The following is an 18,723-nucleotide window of genomic DNA, read 5'->3' as shown; positions in this document are numbered from 1 at the left end:
GATCGGCTCGGCAAACCGAGAACAGCTGACACAAAATCCCAAAGCTGTCGGAGGATAGGAGATAAGATGCCGGCTGCCTTCTGCGATGCCTTGTTATTTAATTTAATACTTTTTAGGGTTGTTCTGTATCCATTTTAGTGTGAAAGAAGTGAAGACACAAAGCTCTGATTGTCCATTTTACAGGGTTGCCATATTAACAATGCATCATCAAGACAAATCAAGCTGTCACAATGATTTAAACCTGAAGAAGTGCAATATGTTTTAGCATTTCTATCAGCAATCACCAATATGAAAATCAGAGCTAAGCGAAAAATGTACAAAGTTCTGATATTTCTTTAATTTTCCTTATCTTTTTATCAAATAAAAGGACAAGAATAATCGATTAGGTGTGTTAGATGAAGCCTGACACGTCTTAGACTGTCAGTGTTGTCCAGAAAGATTCAAATCTCCTTGTGACAAACATGGAAACTGTATTTAATTTTGTCGTCAGTCACACAGGAGGTCCTGCTGCTGTAAATGCTCACGGGCTCAATGAAGCTGATGCTAAAAGTTGTCTCTAAATTAGTCATTTACATAAAATTATGGGGCAAAAAGAGCACAAATAACAATGTGTGTGTGTGTGTGTGTGTGTGTGTGTGTGTGTGTGTGTGTGTGTGTGTGTGTGTGTGTGTGTGTGTGTGTGTGTGTGTGTGTGTGTGTGTGTGTGTGTGTGTGTGTGTGTGTGTAAACAGGAATACTGCCACACCGTCTGCTTAGACACAGGGATTGACTACAGGAAGCTTGGCGAGGCTGCAGCAGGGAAACTTTACTACCTGTAAGACACACAAACACGCACACACAAGCACACTACCTCTCTGCTTCCCTCTTTATAGTCCTCCTCAGCCCAGAGTTTGTGCGGAGGCTGGGTTGAGTTTACATTAACCTGCATTAAACACACACACACGCACACAAACACAGGAAATGCTTGTGCACATCATGTAGTTTGGGCAGAAAGAAAAGGCAAACAGATGAATAAATGAGGGAGACGCAGGCTGGGAGGTTTATAAAGACCTGCATTACCTTGAGAGATCCATGAAAAGAATAAAAAGAGGAGTCAATAGAATATGAGAAAAGGGCAGAGCTTTAAAAGCTAGTTTTCTATTTTCCTTGTTACATATGCGCTGTTAGGAACTCGCGCACGCAGGCAAACAAGTGCTTTCGTCTTTTCACTGTATGTAAATAGAGTACATCACACCCTTTTACCTGGAGTTAAAACACAAGCACACGCAGACACGAACACACACACTTCACAATCTCATTTCGACGTGTATTCACAGGCTAATGCTTGTGTTTAGAGCCTAACATCCTGTTTTTTACCGATGGAGTGAAAAGCTAAGTACCCCTCTCCCCTGCTCTCCTTGCTGCCACCGTTTGATGTGGCCACTTCAGCATTATTAATTTCATATCCTATTATTTCCTTTCTGTTTCGTTGCCTGTGTGTGCGCGCGCTGGTGCATGTGTGTTGTGCAGCACAGGGGAGCCTGGTGCAGAGGCCTTCTTGGATGCACTGTTTGAAGAGCTCTCATTAAGACAAAAGAGTGGTAAGGGCATTTAAGGAAGACAATGCATTTTAGAAAAATTGATTATGTTTTACTTTTTTTCTGTGACACAAGGACACGTCAAAATTACACATTTTGTAATATTTATATATATGAAAGATAAAAGAAAATACCAAAATCAACAGTGTTGATAACAATTAGACAAATCATCAATTTCTACCTTAATTTGTCTCACATTTATCCTTTCTTAGTATTTAAGGCTCAAAAATAGATTTTAATTTTTTATTTTATTGTTGTTGTCTTTTTAAATTCCCGAAACAGCTGGGGATTTTGAAGACCATGACTTTTCAATCATACAGGATTATCTAGTGTATCTGCTGAAGGTTTTTTTAAATGCTAATTTTCATGTCACCCAAGCCCACGAGACGGCTCACTCACCTACTTTAAATAGTTCTGTTACAACAATAGAAGTCTGTGGCACAGAGAAATAACATTTATCAGGGTTAAACTACATAGATAATACAATTGTACTTTTTTTGGGCTATTTGTGATGCTTTACATGTCATTTTTTTATATGTTATAATTCAACAGGAAAAAACAAAAGCTGCACAATTCTAAATTAAAAACAAACTCTAGACTTGAACTTAGATTTTCAAAATTACTGGGCCTTAAAGGGGTTTTTTTTTGTAACACTGTGAAATTTTAGGATTTAATTGTATAGTAAATAGTTTTTTAGTAGTAAACAGTATTTTTCATTATGTTTTCTTTTATTTTGTCTTATATTAGAGGTTAAAAGATCAAAAATCGTGAGTGTGTAGTAAAGCAAATTTCATAAATATACTACCTTTTAACCTAACTACATGTATATACTGTAGCCATTGTACATTGTGTGTGTGTTTCCATAGCTACAGGTCCCCGGGTGCTCTCAGTGCTGGGTAGAGATGTGACTCTAGAAAAGACCTGCGGAACCGTTGCTGACTGTACTTTTGATGAGCTGTGCGGCAGAGTGAGCATTGTTACGATTAATTTGTCATTATTGTGCAACAAAACAGGCTGATACATAACGACACTTAACATCTTTTGGCCACATAAAACTTAGAGTAAAACAAGGAGTGTTTTAAGGTAAGCTTTTCTTGGTTTTTAGCTTTAACACCACAGTTACTCGCTATACAGATAGAGAACAAATTAGAACTGCTTGATGGCATTTAAAACAGCCTGTGACCTCTAACCAAAGTCAAACCACATCCTTTTTCTTGTTCTTTTTTTTTTCTACTGAGACACACAAAATCCACTCATTACTAATCAAAACTGCTCAAATTCGAAGCACTTCTCTTGTCCCTGTATTACCTCTATGCTCTGTTTATTGTCCGGGCCTTTGAACTGGATGAGGTATTTTCTGCTCAATGTCAAAAAGAAAGTCTATTGACATTTTTTATGATTAGTTGTGCCCACTGCACCTGAAAAAGGAAGTGTGTAGCGTGTGCAAAGTCTCAACCCTGATGGACAGCGGTGAGTTTTAGAAGGCATGTGAGCTTCAAGGCTTCCTCTGGCATATGTTGGCGAGTCCTCATTAATTTTAAGAGCAATCAGCCTGAATGGCAAAGAACCAAGGACGAGGACAAAAATTACAACAGCTAGAACCTTTTTGCACAAGGTGCCCTCACTTCACAGTTGTCATTTTTTCAGGCCATGTGTGCAGAGTGCAGAAATTCACAGTGCCTGTACCCATTTATGGAGCAGATGTGCACATGTGCAAAGCTGAAATCTTTGATGTGTTCTTTTGTGGTGTGCTGTCTGTTTGAAGCTCGGGTCTGACTTTGTTTCAGTATCTCACATGCTCTGTCGTTCTCCAGGCTTTGGGTGCCAGCGATTACCTGGAGATGGCGCGGCTCTTCGACACAGTATTGATCCGCCGCGTTCCCGTGCTGACGCTGTCGATGAAGGATCAGGCCAGACGCTTTACCACCCTCATAGACAACTTCTATGACAAAAAGGTGAAAACAAAAAAAAAGAATGAAAGGCATGGATTCTATTACACTCGTGTGTTACCGAAGGATTTCTAATGCAGCTTTTCTGCCTTTATTTACAACTTTTAGAAATCTTCCTACATTACATCCATAAAAGTGTTGGATGTGTTCGACATCTCAGTTCAAAACCAAGAGTGTGTAATATAAAATACTCGACTCTTGGCTTCCAACAAGATATATATACACTAAAAAAAGTTTGGACACACCTTCTCATTTAATGTTTTTTCTTATTTTCATGACTATTTACATTGTAGATTCTCACTGAAGGCATGAAACCTATGAATTACCACATATAGAATTATGTAGTAAACAAAAAAAGTCTGAAATAACTCAGAACATGTTTTATATTTTAGATTCTTCAAAACAGCCACCCTTTGCTTTGATTACAACTTTGCACACTCTTGGCATTTTCTCGATGAGCTTCATGAGGTAGTCACCTGAAATGGTTTTCCAACAGTCCAGAGCTCCACTCCATCATTCTCCTTCTTGGTCAAATAGCCCTTACACAGCCCGGAGGTGTGTTTGGGGTCATTGTCCTGTTGAAAAATAAATGATTGTCCAACTAAACGCAAACCGGATGGGATGGCATGTCGCTGCAGGATGCTGTGGTAGCCATGCTGGTTCAGCGTGCCTTCAATATTGAATAAATCACCAACAGCGTCACCAGCAAAGCACCTGCACACCATCACACCTCCTCCTCCATGCTTCACGTTGGGAACATTCATGTAGAGACCATCCGTTCACCTTTTCTGCATCGCACAAAGACACAGCGTGTGGAACCAAAGTCCTCAGACCAGTGTACTGATTTCCACTGGTCTAATTTCCATTCCTTGTGTTTCTTGGCCCAAACAAATCTCTTCTCCTGATTGCTTTTCCTTAGTAGTGTCTTCTTGGCAGCTATTTGACCATAAAGGCCTGATGCACACAGTCTCCTCTGAACAGTTGATGTAGAGATGTGTTTGCTACTGGAACTCTGTGTGCCATTTATCTGGGCTCTAATCAGAGGTGCTGCTAACTTGCGATTTCTGAGGCTGGTGACTCAAATAAATTCATCCTCAGAAATTGGCTCACATCCTCATGTGAGCCAATTTCATCGTAGTGCTTGATGGTTTGTGCGACTGCACTTGGGGGCACGTTCAGAGTTTTAGCAATTTTTTGGATAGACTTACCTTCAATTCTTAAAGTAATGATGGACTGTCATTTCTCTTTATTTAGCTGATTGGTTCTTGCCATAATATGAATTCTAACGGTTGTCAAATAGGGTTGTCAGCTGTGTACCAACCTGACTTCTGCACAACAAAACTGATGGTCCAAACCCCATTAAGAAGGCATGAAATTCCACAAATGAACCCTGATAAGGTACAACTGTGAAGTGAAAACCATTTCAGGTGACTACATCATGAAGCTCACTGAGAGAAGACCAAGGGTTTGTAGCGCTGTCAACAAATAAAGGGTGGCTACTCTGAGGAATCTAAAATATAAAACATATTTAGTTTATAGTTATTTATCTTTTTTTCTTTGCTACATAATTCCACATATCTTGTTTCATGTATTTGACATCTTCAGTATGTATCTACAATTTACAAAGTAGTAAAAATTAAGTAAAACCATTAAATGAGAAGGAGGAGGAGCATTAGAGCTTCCACAGAGTTTTCTCCACCTGGGTGCACCTACATCTCTAGGCAGCTGTGTTGTTGACATGCTGCTAAAGGCTATCATACTCCACCTTTTGACAGTGGTCCAGCCTGACTCTCTGAAGCTTTGGATGTTTAATCGTGGTACGATTATGAGCATCCTGAACACTGAAAGGCAGCCTTGGCAGAATCTGTCCAGAGCTCTGGATAAATATGAATATGTTGTGGTGATCTTTGGTGATATATGAATGCTACTGAAGCCGTATATCAAGGGCAACCCTACTGCCCCAATCCTTTCCTGGAGAAAGGGGTCTTGGGATGCCTTGTGATGTCATGTTGCTACGTCACTCTCCCGGCTTGATAAATTGAATGAGGTGTCAACCATGGAGCTAGTCATGCCTCCATGTATATGCTCCCTTGGGTCACTGCAGTCTTGCGCCCTGACAGGTTGTGTTGGATGTTAGCATTGGTGCTGCTCTATGGAGGTTTCATGTTTAGCCTGTTGCCCTGTGATGAAAGGTGAGTCTTGCTTGTGACATTTTCCACAGTGGGTTTCCATGTCATCCAGTTTCCATGTGAACCATCAGACGTGCTTTGTATTATTCCTAATCATCCACAAACATCTCTTTTCACTCTCTTTGTTGGCCTTGGATCAGAAATTTGGAACTCCTTCGTAGCTGAACAGAATTTGCATTACACTCTCCTGACAGTCTTGCTAATGGACATACACATCCAAGTACCTGTCACTTTTATCCTGTTCAGGCAGACTTCTGTAAGCCACAGTCAGTGGGCTCTCTTGCTTCAGGCCGATTCTTGCCTTTCTTTTGCTCGCAGTCCAGGGCAATGAATGGAATCAGCAGCTGGAGTCCTACCCAGACACACAGAGAAGCGTGTTGGTTTTTTTTATTTTTTTTTATGTAAGAGTCTTCTTTGTTTGCTGGCTACAGGTAGGAAATTTTTACTTTACCAGCTTTTGGTGCCACATCATCTTTTGGTACAGTGAAAGTGATTAAAGCCCAGCTAATGACCTGGTAATGGAAATATATACACCAATACAGGTACCTGTGATAGGCCAACATCATCATTAGGATTATTATGGGCAATAAATATATCAGTCAGGCTCCAGTAGGGCTACTATCACACTCACACGGTTTTTCATTTGTTTGATTGGGGTTTTTTTGCAAAATACTCTATTCAGCACTGAAAAAAGTATTTACTACAAGGGCTAAACCCCTCAACACTGTGCCAGCCTCATAACAGGTAACTTAATACTCACTGATTTGTTACCTTTTAACCCCATATTATATTCGATTTAATTTTAGTTATGTAGCACCAAGTCACAACAACAATCACCTAAAGGCGCTTTAAATTGTAAGGTAAAGACCCTACAGTGACACAGAGAAAACTCCAACAAAGAGTCGACCCCCTGTGAGCAAGCACTTTGTGACAGTGGGAAGGAAAAACTCTTAACAGGAAGAAACCTTGGGATTGTGAATGAGAGCACTTTTATCACATCAATGAGACAATAACACGTCCCACAATAACATTTAAATCCAATAATTCAAGACAGGGAATGAATGTGTGAGTAAGCTACCAGTAAACAGACACTCAGCCCTTAATGTTATAGACAGTAACTCCCACATCGCTCTTTCTTGCCCCCTTGTCCAAGGTGAGGGTGGTGCTGCTGGCAGACGCTCCTTTGGACCGGCTCTTTGTCCACACTGGAGGAGATGATGAGAGGGACCGACAGCTCCTGGATGACCTAGGCCTCAGTGAGGTAAGGTCACATCTCTGTTATTTATCCCGTTGAATCGGATATCACTATTATTTTCTTTTTTTCGTTTAATAACAAACTTGCTTGTTGCTGCTATTGAAGTTGTGTCCTCAATTTCTCTGTTTTAGGGAAGAATTCACTAAGATCTAGATCCTTTTTACAGAAATGCAGTATTCACTTTCACGTATTTACACACAGATGTACAGGCTGGAGATTAAATCGATGACTCTATGCTCATTAGCCCGATGATTTAATCTTTCTCCCCTGCTGCATAAACATTTCTCTTTTGAGTATACAAGTTGCCAACTCTGGTGTCGATTCGTCTATTCAGGAGGCAGCAGAGCGACTTACCCTCTTCACAGCCGAGGAAGAGATCTTTGCCTTCCAGAGGACAATCTCTAGACTGATGGAGATGCAGACGGAGGCATACTGGCTGGAGGGAGACCGCAATCGCAGAAAGACCTACAGTGAAACTTAGCGCCTGTTCCTAACTGTCATGATAATTATCTACCTCGGCACAGCACAGAGCCTCTAAGCACTAACACTGCATAGGAGATGTATTCAGTTAAGCAGAAGTAGAAAAGACCAAGTCTGTTTTGGGAAACCAAAATCATCTTTTTCTTCTTCAGAGAAATCAATATTTAACAAGGCAAAACAAAGCATAGTACCTGTGTGTGTGTGTTGTACTTTTTTTCTGCCTGGTCCTTTTTTGTGACATGCACTATCTCCCCATTGAAAACGATTTGTTTTAAATAATATGAAAACCTCTCTAACATGAGTAAACCACAGGCAAACGGGCGCTCACTTTAGAGAGGAGGGAAGTGTGTTTCACTGCAGTTGGTTACTGCCCTCTAGTGGGTGGATGTGAAAAGGGCAAGGTGTTTTCAAGCTGTCCATTTGAGCACTGATGTTGATTTAGGATATGCTTGCTATTATTCAATATACTTAATGTATTTTATTTTAAGGAACTTCTGCCATTTTTGTAAGCTTTCTATGAAATCGGAGAGAAAATAAAGTTGACTTTGTCTCGCAATAATATTTGTTTTATTTGTGCACTTTTTGAATAGATCTTTAAATTTCTCTGTAAGGTTTTTATGACATTTGAGCCAAATTGATGATTTGAAGCAACTTAGAGCCCATATTTCAACATGACAACAGGATTAAGAGGACTATATAGTATATAGAGAGTGTGTATATATAGACACCATCCACTTCATCAGTTAAACTTTGGAATTGCAAGTCCTTTCAGAGTTTCCTTAATTCTTTGTGGCATAGATTCAACAAGATACTGGAAGCATTCCTCTGAGATTTTGGTCCATATTGATAGCATCACACAGTTACTGCAGATTTATCAGCTACACATCCATGATGCAAATCTCCCATTCCACCACATCACAAAGGTGTTCTGTTGGTTCTGGTGACTGTGGACATTTGAGTACAGTGGCCTCATTGTCATGTTCAAAAAACCAGTTCGAGATGATTTGAGCTTTGTGACATGATGTGTTATCCTGCTGGAAGCAACCATCAGTACACTGTGGCCCTGAAAGGATGGACACAGTCAGCAGCAATACTCACTTAGGCTGTGGTGGTTAAAAGATACTCTGTTGGTACTGAAAGGCCCAAAGTATGCCAAGAAAAAATCCCCCACACCATTACATCATCACCAGGCTGCTGAACTATTGATACGAGGTTAGGATGGATATATATGCTTTTATGTTGTTTATATCTGTGAAGGTTCTCAGTCATCCAGGTCATCGTCGTCAAAGGAGCTTGCAAAGAAAAGCGTCTGGACTTCTTTAAGTTGCTTGAAGTCGTTTCACCTCTCATCTGAGAAGCTTCTTCAGTTCTAAGGTCAAATGGTGGGGAGTCCCAGATTTAAACCTAGTGGGAGTATCCCCCCAAAGAGGGACAAAAGGACCCCCTGATGATCCTCTAATCGCCTGAGCCAAGGTGTGAAAAAGGGTGTGGGTCCCAATCAGCCAGGGTTTCGGGTGAGCTCATTATGAAACCTGGCCCCACCTTATCATGCGAATTCCTGAGGTCAGATGGCCCAGGATGTGAGTGGGCGTTAAGGTGTCTGGGGCGGGAACTCAAAACTGGATTATAGATGGCAGACAGTTGGTGTCGTAAACCACCGCCTCTGTTCAAAGATGGTCGCTCACAGTGGACATAGATGGCTTCTTTCACTCCTCTTTCAAACCATCTGTCCTCTCTGTCCAAAATTTGAACATTGGCATCCTCGAAAGAGTGTCCTTTATCCTTAAGATGCAGATGGACTGCTGAGTCTTGCCCTGTGGAGGTGGCTCTTCTATGTTGTGCCATACGCTTGTGAAGTGGCTGTTTGGCTCCCCACCATTTGACCTTAGAACTGAAGAAGCTTCTCGGATGAGAGGTGAAACGTCTTCAAGCAACTTAAAGAAGTCCAGACGCTTTTCTTTGCAAGCTCGTTTGACTATGTTGTTTATACTTAATTCCTACCACCCAAATGTTGGATATCAAGACCCATTAGACCAGACGACAGTTTTCCAGTGTCATGTTGTCCAACACCTAGTGAACTCGGGTGAATTGAAGCCCCATTTTCCTTTTTTTTTTTTGGCTGACTGGAGAGGCACCCAGTGTGGAATTCTGCTGCTGTAACCCATCTGCTTCAAGGTTTGACGTGCTGTACAGTCAGAGATGCTCCTCTGCATACTTTAGTTGTAACAAGCAGTCATTTAAGCAGTCTGGCCCTTCGCTTCTGACCTGTAGCATCAACAGCGCATTTACGCTGGAAAAACTGCCACTCGCTGAATATTTTCTTTTTTATTGGTGGAAACCTAGAGATGGTTGCGTGGAAAAATCTCAGTTGTTCAGTTATTTCTGAAATACTCCGACTGGCTCATCATCTGGCACCAACAACCATGGCACTTTCAAACTAACTTAAATCACCTTTTTTCCTGATTCTGATCCACAATTCGAGCACCAGATCATCTTGACAATGCCTAATTGTTTTGGGTTGATGCCATGTGATTGGCTGATTGTATATTTGCAGTAACAAGGAGCTGAGCAGGTGTACCTAACAACTTGATCAGTAAGTTTGCGCATATCTAATTTGTGGTTATTAAAATATAAATATGTTTCTTGTATATCATCTATATTTTCGTGTAAATTCAAAGTCAGTTTGAACTTTAACTGTGTTATCCATATTCGTTTGCACTTCCCTCATTTGAGCCTGTAGGAGGCGGCAGAGGGCTTAACATTTAAGGATAAGGTCATCACAGTGCACCGCTCCATCACAGACAAACCCACTCTGACTACAGACTACATTATCTAAACCAAGACCGTTATGTAACATAGTTTGTTTATACGAAGTGTCCATCCAGCCAGTATCATGGAACAAGTAGCTTACAAAAACACTGAGGTAAATGTATAATCTCATTAGATTTAAGCGCACACACCTACACACACATACACACGATGTGGGTGCGTGTACACACATCATGTGTGCAATCATTAAAATGTGCTTGAGTGGGTAGTAAAGGATGCAAGTCCACCCACCATACAACTTTCAATTAAAGTTTGGGATTTGTTTTTTTTTAAACGATCTCCACCCACGGGGAGGCCCCTAATCCAATCAGACCATTATGCCATTTGGGGTAAACATCTGACATAAACAGAGAAGGCCGCCCTTGCTTTGTGATTGTCTTAATTGGATGATTTACGCTGGCTTAGAGGGATGTTTGTCGTCTCAGCCTGCCTGGATTCTAGATACCCCATGCTGACATAGGGAAGACTAAAACAGTTCACCTTTTGACTCCTATCCACCGTCATATCATCCATTCGCTTATCAGGCTGCTGCCTAAAACTGTCCTGATAATGTTGTGATTTCACCTGGACGAAAGAAGAGGAGTTAAAATTCAGATGCTTTTTAATTTGTGTGTGTTGACAATCCTGGATTTACAAGCTTCAGAAGGGGCATGTAGGGTGAAGCTGACTTATCTTGGAGCACAACAAACTGACCTAGAAAGGAAGTAGAGTGCATACCTTCCACTTATAAAATATTACATAGAATAAAAGAAAATATAGGCACATTATTTTAAATGTGCATGTCAATATTGCTGACCAGATGACAGAGCAAACACAAGTCAGTATATGTATGTATGTATATATATATATATGTGTGTGTGTATATATATGTATGTATGTATATGTATATGTGTATAATTAAAAGACCAAAATCTGCACCCTTGTTTTCACTTTCCAAAGCCGTCCAGCTGGCCCAATTCTGGCCCCTGGGCCTTATGTTTGACACCACTGATCTAAAGGTTGAGGCTTTTTTGGCTAAATAGATGCTATAAATGTGCTCAAGAAATAACTGCTACAGCTATGGAAGAAATAAAAGACTACAAAGCAAAATAAGTTATACAAATAAAGCCAATTTTAAGGTTTATAAGAGCAGATTCAGTGTAAAAATGTCTCAAAGTTCTTGAAATAATTTTAAAAATAACAATCGGTGCATCAGATTTATAGTAGTTAGAGCGGGGGAAACCATCAAATGTAGTGTAGTTAATGATTTACTGCTGCAAAAATATTAAACCCAAACAAAATCATTCTTAAAATTCTCCCCGAGTAACCAAACACTAACTCCCTTCGGATATCTTGAAGATTCAGCCTGATATAAAGCAGCTGAAAGATAAAAGTGTGATCATGTTGGTGAAAGTACACAGGGCTTTTGTGTGTGTGTGTGTGTGTGTGTGTGTGTGTGTGTGTGTGTGTGTGTGTGTGTGTGTGTGTGTGTGTGTGTGTGTGTGTGTGTGTGTGTGTGTGTGTGTGTGTGTAAACTCAGACATCCTGACCTCCCGCTGAACATCCACTGAGCATTTAACTCTGTAGTTCTCGGCAGGCGCCAAACTGCTGCATCAGGTATTCTCTTTGACATGAAGAGAACAAAAACCATCCCACAATGCGTGTGTGTGTGTAATTCTGTACAGTACACACTCTAGCCTGCTGCTGTGGATGAGCGTGTGAGCTGTAGGCTACCAGGCCACCTGGGAAAATGTGTGTCATTGAGCACAGTAAAACAATAGTGTTAATAATAACAACCAACTGATACTTAATGCTTGTGCACTGTGATGAGATTTACTCAAAGGCCAGCAAATGGATAATACATTGTTTATTTGCATGATCTGACTGGAAGCAATATCCTCACCCTTAAATGTGACAATGACGCCATAGAAATTAAACGCGATAAATCAACAAAAGAAAGCAGCACATAAATTGTAACGTGTTATTGGATCAAATGCTTGAAAAGATAAAGTAATGAATCCATACTGTAATGCTTCAGTGATATTTTTGCTTCAGTCTTTCATGAACGCGCATTCCTGCACAGAAAGGCGAACACGCGCGCTCGGTGAAACAAAGACGTGGACGAGGCTCTTTTGAAGCAGTCAAGGTGGAGGAGAAGCAGCGGGGAGGAGGGGATGGAGGCCCAGAGCATCACTTACTGGACCGAGAACCATCTAGGATTACTCTCCTCATCTCTAGAAGGGATGACGTAATTCTGGACTACAAAAGTGGGAGTGGTCTGGGCGTGATTGACTGATTAAAGGCACAATCGGCCACTGAACTTTGAGTACTGAATAGGAAGTTAACTTTAAAGATGGATGTAAATCAGTATGTTTTTAAATATCACTTTAATATAAATGTTTTAGATATGTTTTGGCGAAAAAACGAATAATTTTAATATTGCATCATATATAAAACTTGATAAATGTAACAATTTATAAGGTTTTATGAAGCAACTGACATTAAACTTGTTGCGTTTTAAAAAATATATATATACCTGCACCTGTTGTGGCACAAATTCCATTTCCTGAAACAATATGTTAGCTTTCCAATAACAGTGAAATCCTTTCTGAAGTAAACATGTTAAGGACTTCAGTGTTTCTCCCTCTTCCTTCTCCTCCTGTGTCCTTTAATTTCTTTGCACTTCACTGACATGTCAGGACGTGTCCCAGCCGTGCAGCAATCTTTAGTTCCAGCCTCCTCTGAGCGCAGAGATACAGCTGTCCGATGTAACTGTAGTGTCACTTTAAAAGGCGATCCCATGCGCAGGATCCAGAGGGCTGGTCTTTAATCGACTTGCGTGCGCGCGTGTGTGTAAAGAGTGTGTGTGAGCCTATGCATGCGCGTGTGTATGTATCTCAGTGTGTGGAGGGCAGATCGAGATACAGTAGTAACCCGGAGTGAGGTGGCAGTCTTATTCCACATCGACACCGACTTGCCCTGCATGCGTCCTGTCTGCATTTACATCGCTGTGCGCACTTGAGGAGTGAAAGAGAAAAGAGTCAAGATGGCAACTGGAAGTGGCTGTGGACAATCCGGGATTTAGTCTTTTCTGTATTTGAGGGTTTTTTGTGCTATCAAGTGACCGGCCGTGCAAGGTATTTAATTTAAAGTGTTCGTAACAGATTTATGCCCCAGAGAAAGGAAGCTTTAGCACTTTCTCCTCCGCCGGTGCTCTCCAGATTCTTGCAGCAGGAGGGGATTATACGTAGAGCTTCTGTTAGTGAAGTAGTATTAGTGAAGTAGTATTTTATTATAAATGTAGTGAAGATCACGGGGTGCCATGTTTAAATAGTACTAGTGTGGCTTCACTGACACATTTAGCACTGTGTTTTGTAGACTCGGCTTTTTTTTTTTTTTTTTTTTTTTTGTCGTTTATGCTTTTTTGCTTTTCTATAACCAAGTGCTTTGGGTTTGATTCTTGTTTTTCTTCCTGTCCTTCCCAGGCGTGAATAACTGAAGTTTTTCTCGGGACTTACCTGCTATAGAATTAGCAACAAAGGACGGGAGCGCGCATTCACGGGATGCGACTTTGACAGCTCTCCATTTCTTGTCCTTTAACTTTATTATCTGGCAGCGGGGGCGAGATTGTGATTGGAGCCGGAGAGAATGGCTGAGGCTCCGCTCCCCGACACACTCAAGGACCTGGAAGTGGCTATAGACCCGGACTTTGAGCCCCAAAAGCGGCCAAGGTCTTGCACCTGGCCTCTGCCGCGACCGGACTCGAGCGCGGTGAAGCCGGAGAGCAATGACACAGATATTATACCCGAGGAAGAGGATGACGAAGAGGACAGTGCCACCGCGGCTGCCATCAGTGTCAATGGCTCTGGCGCGGCGGCAGAAGATCAGAGTAGCAACAGTCCCATTGCCGATGGAGCGCTCTCCTCACCCGGCCAGGAGAGCAGTGGCTCCCCGCTCTCCACACACTCCCCGACGGCCACCCCTGGCGCTCTGAACCCCAGCAGCTTGTCTGCCGTGCAGACCCCAAGGAAAACATCATCTCGCCGTAACGCCTGGGGGAATCTCTCCTACGCCGACCTGATAACCAAAGCCATTGAGAGCTCGCCAGAAAAGAGACTGACACTGTCCCAGATTTATGAGTGGATGGTGAGATCCATCCCTTACTTCAAAGACAAAGGCGACAGCAACAGCTCCGCAGGATGGAAGGTAAGAGTCTTCCCACCATCCAGCCCACCAGCCCCCCCCCCCCCCCCCCCCCCCCTTCCTCCATCAAAACAAAAACAAAAAGCATGTGGCTTGCAAACCCACTGACGTACACTCACAAACAGACACTCACATGCACTCAATTATGCCAAGACTGTAGATTCCCCCCTCCCCCCCCCCCCTTTCAGCTTCTATTTATTTGGGAAGTCTGGCACTCATTACACCTCTCATTATCATGCTAATGGAAAAAATTACAGAGCAGTAAGAAAACACAGGTTTTTTTTAAGGCCATTTAAGATCACGAATCTCTTTAATCAGCATGAGGATTGGTAAATCCTTTACATAATTATCTTCTAAATGTAACAAAATGTGACAGGAGGAGCTTATTCCAAAAAAACATTATAAGACTTGGAAAAATTCCAAGTTCCTGATCCGTGATATTTCTTTGATGGCTGGAAATGGAGCAAACGAACACTTGAACCAGTTTGTCTGGAAACACAGTGGCATATTTTGAGTAAAGCGGTGCTACATAAGACTTTCAAAGAATGATGCAGTTATATAAGACAGTTACTGAACAGCAGCTAATCCGTTGGCCAAGGAGCTGAATGTAAACATAACAATTTAACACTAGTGCTCAGTGGAAACATTTGAATCCCGAGGCCTTCCTTTTATGACTAACCTCTGCAATGAAACCTCACTGTGGTTGGTTCAGTGAAACCATTCAGTCTTTCTGTGGTTGCGATACTAGAATGACACTTTGATAGTCACTTGGATAAAATATATATATATATGAGACACATTTCCATTATGTTATTGTAACCACAGAGGCATTGCCCTGTTTGCTATTTGTTATGTAAACCTTGGCAGGGATCTGCCAGTCTCCTGGGTCAGGTAGGCAACTGCCAAGGTTGCTGATCCTACCATGGGGGAATTACATAAGATCTGCCCTGAGTTTGGGCGAGCTGTTATGCATCGATCTGGTGACTGAAAAGGCATATGGGGACTGTGAAAAAAGAGAGGGCGTTGGAGGGAAGTACAAAAGGTCAAAGGGCAGAGATTAACACCCACCATAAGCTGAAGGATCGGTCCTTTGGGGGCCCATATTTTGTCAGGCCTTCTCAAGTTTTCTTATGTGATATGGTTCGGGGTGTAGCCTCATCAAGGCCGAGTTCACCGTCACCATGCAGGGCTGTTACTCCTGGAATTTCGGGCATGAGGGCCAAGCTGTCAGAGGTTTAGTGTTACACATGTCCTGTCAGTAAATCTTGGCCGGGGCTCACAGCCTATGCCTTCTTCTTTCTTCTTTTTGTTGAATAAGACAGGCAGACTCTAGCTGCTTTTAGCTGTAACAGAGTTTTGACGTCTTTTTCTATCACAGATCTGTGATACAGAGTAGTGCAGTTTATTTTAACCAGGCATATTTCATTCAAGTGGCCAGTGTGTCTCTCGGCGTCATGCTACCCATCACATCCTTTGAGATTCTAGGAAATGAGCAGTGAGCAACGTTTATTGAGGCCATTAGGAAGAGTGCCTTGAGGTTTCCAAAAAACATCTTTTGTGAATCAGATTGGATTTGTTTTTAGCCTGAGCAAAGGTAAACACAGAAATTAGAAGTCTGGATCAGGAATCTTCAGGATACTTGCCAACTGACTAACCAGAAACATATTCTTGTGCGTGCTGGTTTGTTTACATGTGTGATGCTGAGGAAAACTTTCCATTTAATGTGTTTTGGTGCTGGAGCGGTGGTAGTAAATTAGATAAAGTGGTTTGTGCTTGCAGGTTTCCAGACTTCAAGAACAGAGAGTTTTGTAATCGGAAGGTTGCCGGTTCGAGCCCCGGCTTGGACAGTCTCGGTCGTTGTGTCCTTGGGCGAGACACTTCACCCGTTGCCTACTGGTGGTGGTCAGAGGGCCCGGTGGCGCCAGTGTTCGGCAGCCTCGCCTCTGTCAGTGCGCCCCAGGGTGGCTGTGGCTACAATGTAGCTGCCATCACCAGTGTGTGAATGTGTGTGTGAGAATGGGTGGATGACTGAATGTGTAAAGCGCTTTGGGGTCCTTAGGGACTAGGAAAGTGCTACACAAATACAGGCCATTCATTCCAGCTGATCTTGGGCTTTACTTCCAGTGGCGTTTAGGGATGTAAAATACCATCTGCAGGGTGGTGATGTTTATCAAAGCCACAAGTTCATTAGGTGTACGTCCACAGCTGGGATCATTTTCCTTCATAGAGGAATCTAGTTATTCAAAGTGTTATACAAAACGTCTCAAACTGGAGAAAAAAAAGTTAAACATGTTGCAGGGATTCACCAAATCTTTATTGAAATCTGTGTTGAAATAATCTGTGATTCAATAACACTGGATTTTTAAAGGATGACACTTCTACAGCTCTGAAATAATGAGCAGGCTTCTCAGCATTAAGGCCTGAGCATGTCCCAAGCTGTACTAAGGCTTTAGTGAAAAGCCCATGAAACTAAAGACAGCCTGCAGAGCCCAGTTTTCAGAGGACTGCCTCTGCATGGGGACCTCAGAGTCCCTTTCCTTTGCTCTTAGGTTTCACCTCCACACAGAGGTTTGAACACCTACAGTTTCATGCACCCAGGGCACCTTTGTTGAGGAGATTTGCTGAGCAAATCCTAGTAATCCTCCTGAGGTCTCTCTCCAGGTTCCCACCTACAACATTGTGCTCCATGTCTTTCTCAGTTAACCATCAGCCTCAGTAAAAGCAGATAGCCAACAATAACGCTTTTATTACCTTAGATTGTCTTTAATCGGGTACGGAAACTGGATGTTCTTTTCCTGAAACATGTACCATTTGTCATTAACTTGTTCTTAGACACTGAAAACAAGTGTTCATTTCCTAAGTTAAAAGAAAAACTTTATCTTTTCTTTATTCTTATCAAAAATTCTATACTAGTCTTTTTGCCCTCAGAAGCAGAATCCAATGAGCATTTTTCCTGAGTGTGCTAGACCAAATACACCTAACTTTTTGGACTGAACCAGTATATTTTGCAGTTTCTCAGCAAGGTTTCTGTCGTGGTGGTGGTGGGGGTGGTCTGGTTCAGAGTTGCTGAAATGTGTGTTAAAAAGCTTTGGTATGGCGGGGGAGTGAATCTCAAAATAGCACACATGCATGCACATGCATAACACTGGGTTTGTGTGTGTGTGCGTGTTGTTTGCATAAACGAAAGATTAGGTGCACCTGTGTGTATTTCTGTGCAAGTACACGCAAGTATTCTGAGCTGCAGTGAACTTTGTGCTCCAGTGTTACTTAACCTCGTTGTAATAGGCTCCCTGTTCCCAATGGCTGCCCGTCACAGGCCAAGCCCTAGTTATGTCACATTGGTAATTAAGGTTAAGAGGTTGTAACAGCTACACTGCACATAAAGTACGGTTATCACCATCTGATATAAAGCTGATTGCTTAAGCTCTTGTCTGTGTGTGTTTTTTTTAAATAGGGTTAGACCAGACATTTCCACACAGACATGCTGAGACATATCTAGTGCATTTGTCTGGTCATGTTCGGGCTTATCGAAACAGTTCAGGAGTTGTAAATTAATACAGGGATCTGAAATTAATTTTATTGATTAAATTATGTTAGTCTTTAAGATCCTTATGGTTGCAACACACTTTAAACAAATATTAAAGTCCTTGGATAATTGATGGATACTTGGAGAGACTTCACGTTCAGCTGAAACCGCAGAACACTGAGTCACAACCACATGAGTTAAAGGCACCTTATCTGATTCTCACTCTACAAAGAGAAAAGAAAACAGGTTCATCTACAGAACAACTGCAACAGTCACACACGCAGGGATAGAAACAGGCTCCGGACCTAACCGTTACATATTAGACCATCTGATTTTGTGCGGAAAAGAGAGTTACAAAAACCTGTGTTTGATTATCCAGGCACTCCGAAACAGTTGATTCTTTGGAGCCGAAATTATTTATTGTTTCTATTACAGCGGGACAAGGTGGAGAAAAAGGGAAGTAGGGGGAAAATACAGCTTTCTTCACTTTTCATTCCTTGCTCATTATTCCAGTGTTGGATGAGATTTATTTGGGTGATAGGAGCCCAGCTTGAGTGCAGATCGAATTCTAGAAACAGCAAATCAAATAAAACACCAGAAAATAGTGAAAATAGTTCTTGATATGAGCTGAAACCCTGCATGCCATAGTAAAATTGTTATTTTTATTTCACCTTTTATATGACTACTCACCTGATCTGTTCTGAAAAGACGTGATTGACCAGTCTCTCGTAATAGG

The 18,723-nt window shown here is 41.8% G+C and overlaps 2 protein-coding genes across 3 annotated transcripts in view; both read left to right on the top strand.

Moving 5' to 3' along the window:
• Nucleotides 1-7,905, top strand: part of afg1lb (AFG1 like ATPase b) — a 30,426-nt gene extending 22,521 nt beyond the window's left edge. For both annotated transcript variants that reach the window (XM_080883866.1, XM_080883865.1), the window contains 6 exons: nt 732-814; nt 1,510-1,580; nt 2,444-2,544; nt 3,392-3,532; nt 6,869-6,976; nt 7,305-7,905. In XM_080883866.1, the coding sequence (XP_080739992.1) occupies nt 732-814; nt 1,510-1,580; nt 2,444-2,544; nt 3,392-3,532; nt 6,869-6,976; nt 7,305-7,451 (651 nt within the window). In that variant the 3' untranslated portion in view covers nt 7,452-7,905. The remainder of the gene's footprint in view (nt 1-731; nt 815-1,509; nt 1,581-2,443; nt 2,545-3,391; nt 3,533-6,868; nt 6,977-7,304) is intronic.
• A 5,107-nt stretch (nt 7,906-13,012) lies between these two features.
• foxo3b (forkhead box O3b) overlaps nt 13,013-18,723 on the top strand; it is a 41,192-nt gene continuing 35,481 nt past the window's right edge. Inside the window, exons 1-2 of the mRNA XM_080883864.1 lie at nt 13,013-13,395; nt 13,744-14,464. Coding sequence (XP_080739990.1) covers nt 13,907-14,464 — 558 coding nt within the window. The 5' untranslated portion in view covers nt 13,013-13,395; nt 13,744-13,906. The remainder of the gene's footprint in view (nt 13,396-13,743; nt 14,465-18,723) is intronic.

Source organism: Rhamphochromis sp. 'chilingali' (genome assembly GCF_963969265.1).
Source record: "Rhamphochromis sp. 'chilingali' genome assembly, chromosome: 5".
NCBI classification, from domain to species: Eukaryota; Metazoa; Chordata; class Actinopteri; order Cichliformes; family Cichlidae; genus Rhamphochromis; species Rhamphochromis sp. 'chilingali'.
Note: the sequence above shows the minus strand (reverse complement) of the source record. Positions and strands in the feature narration are given on the sequence as shown.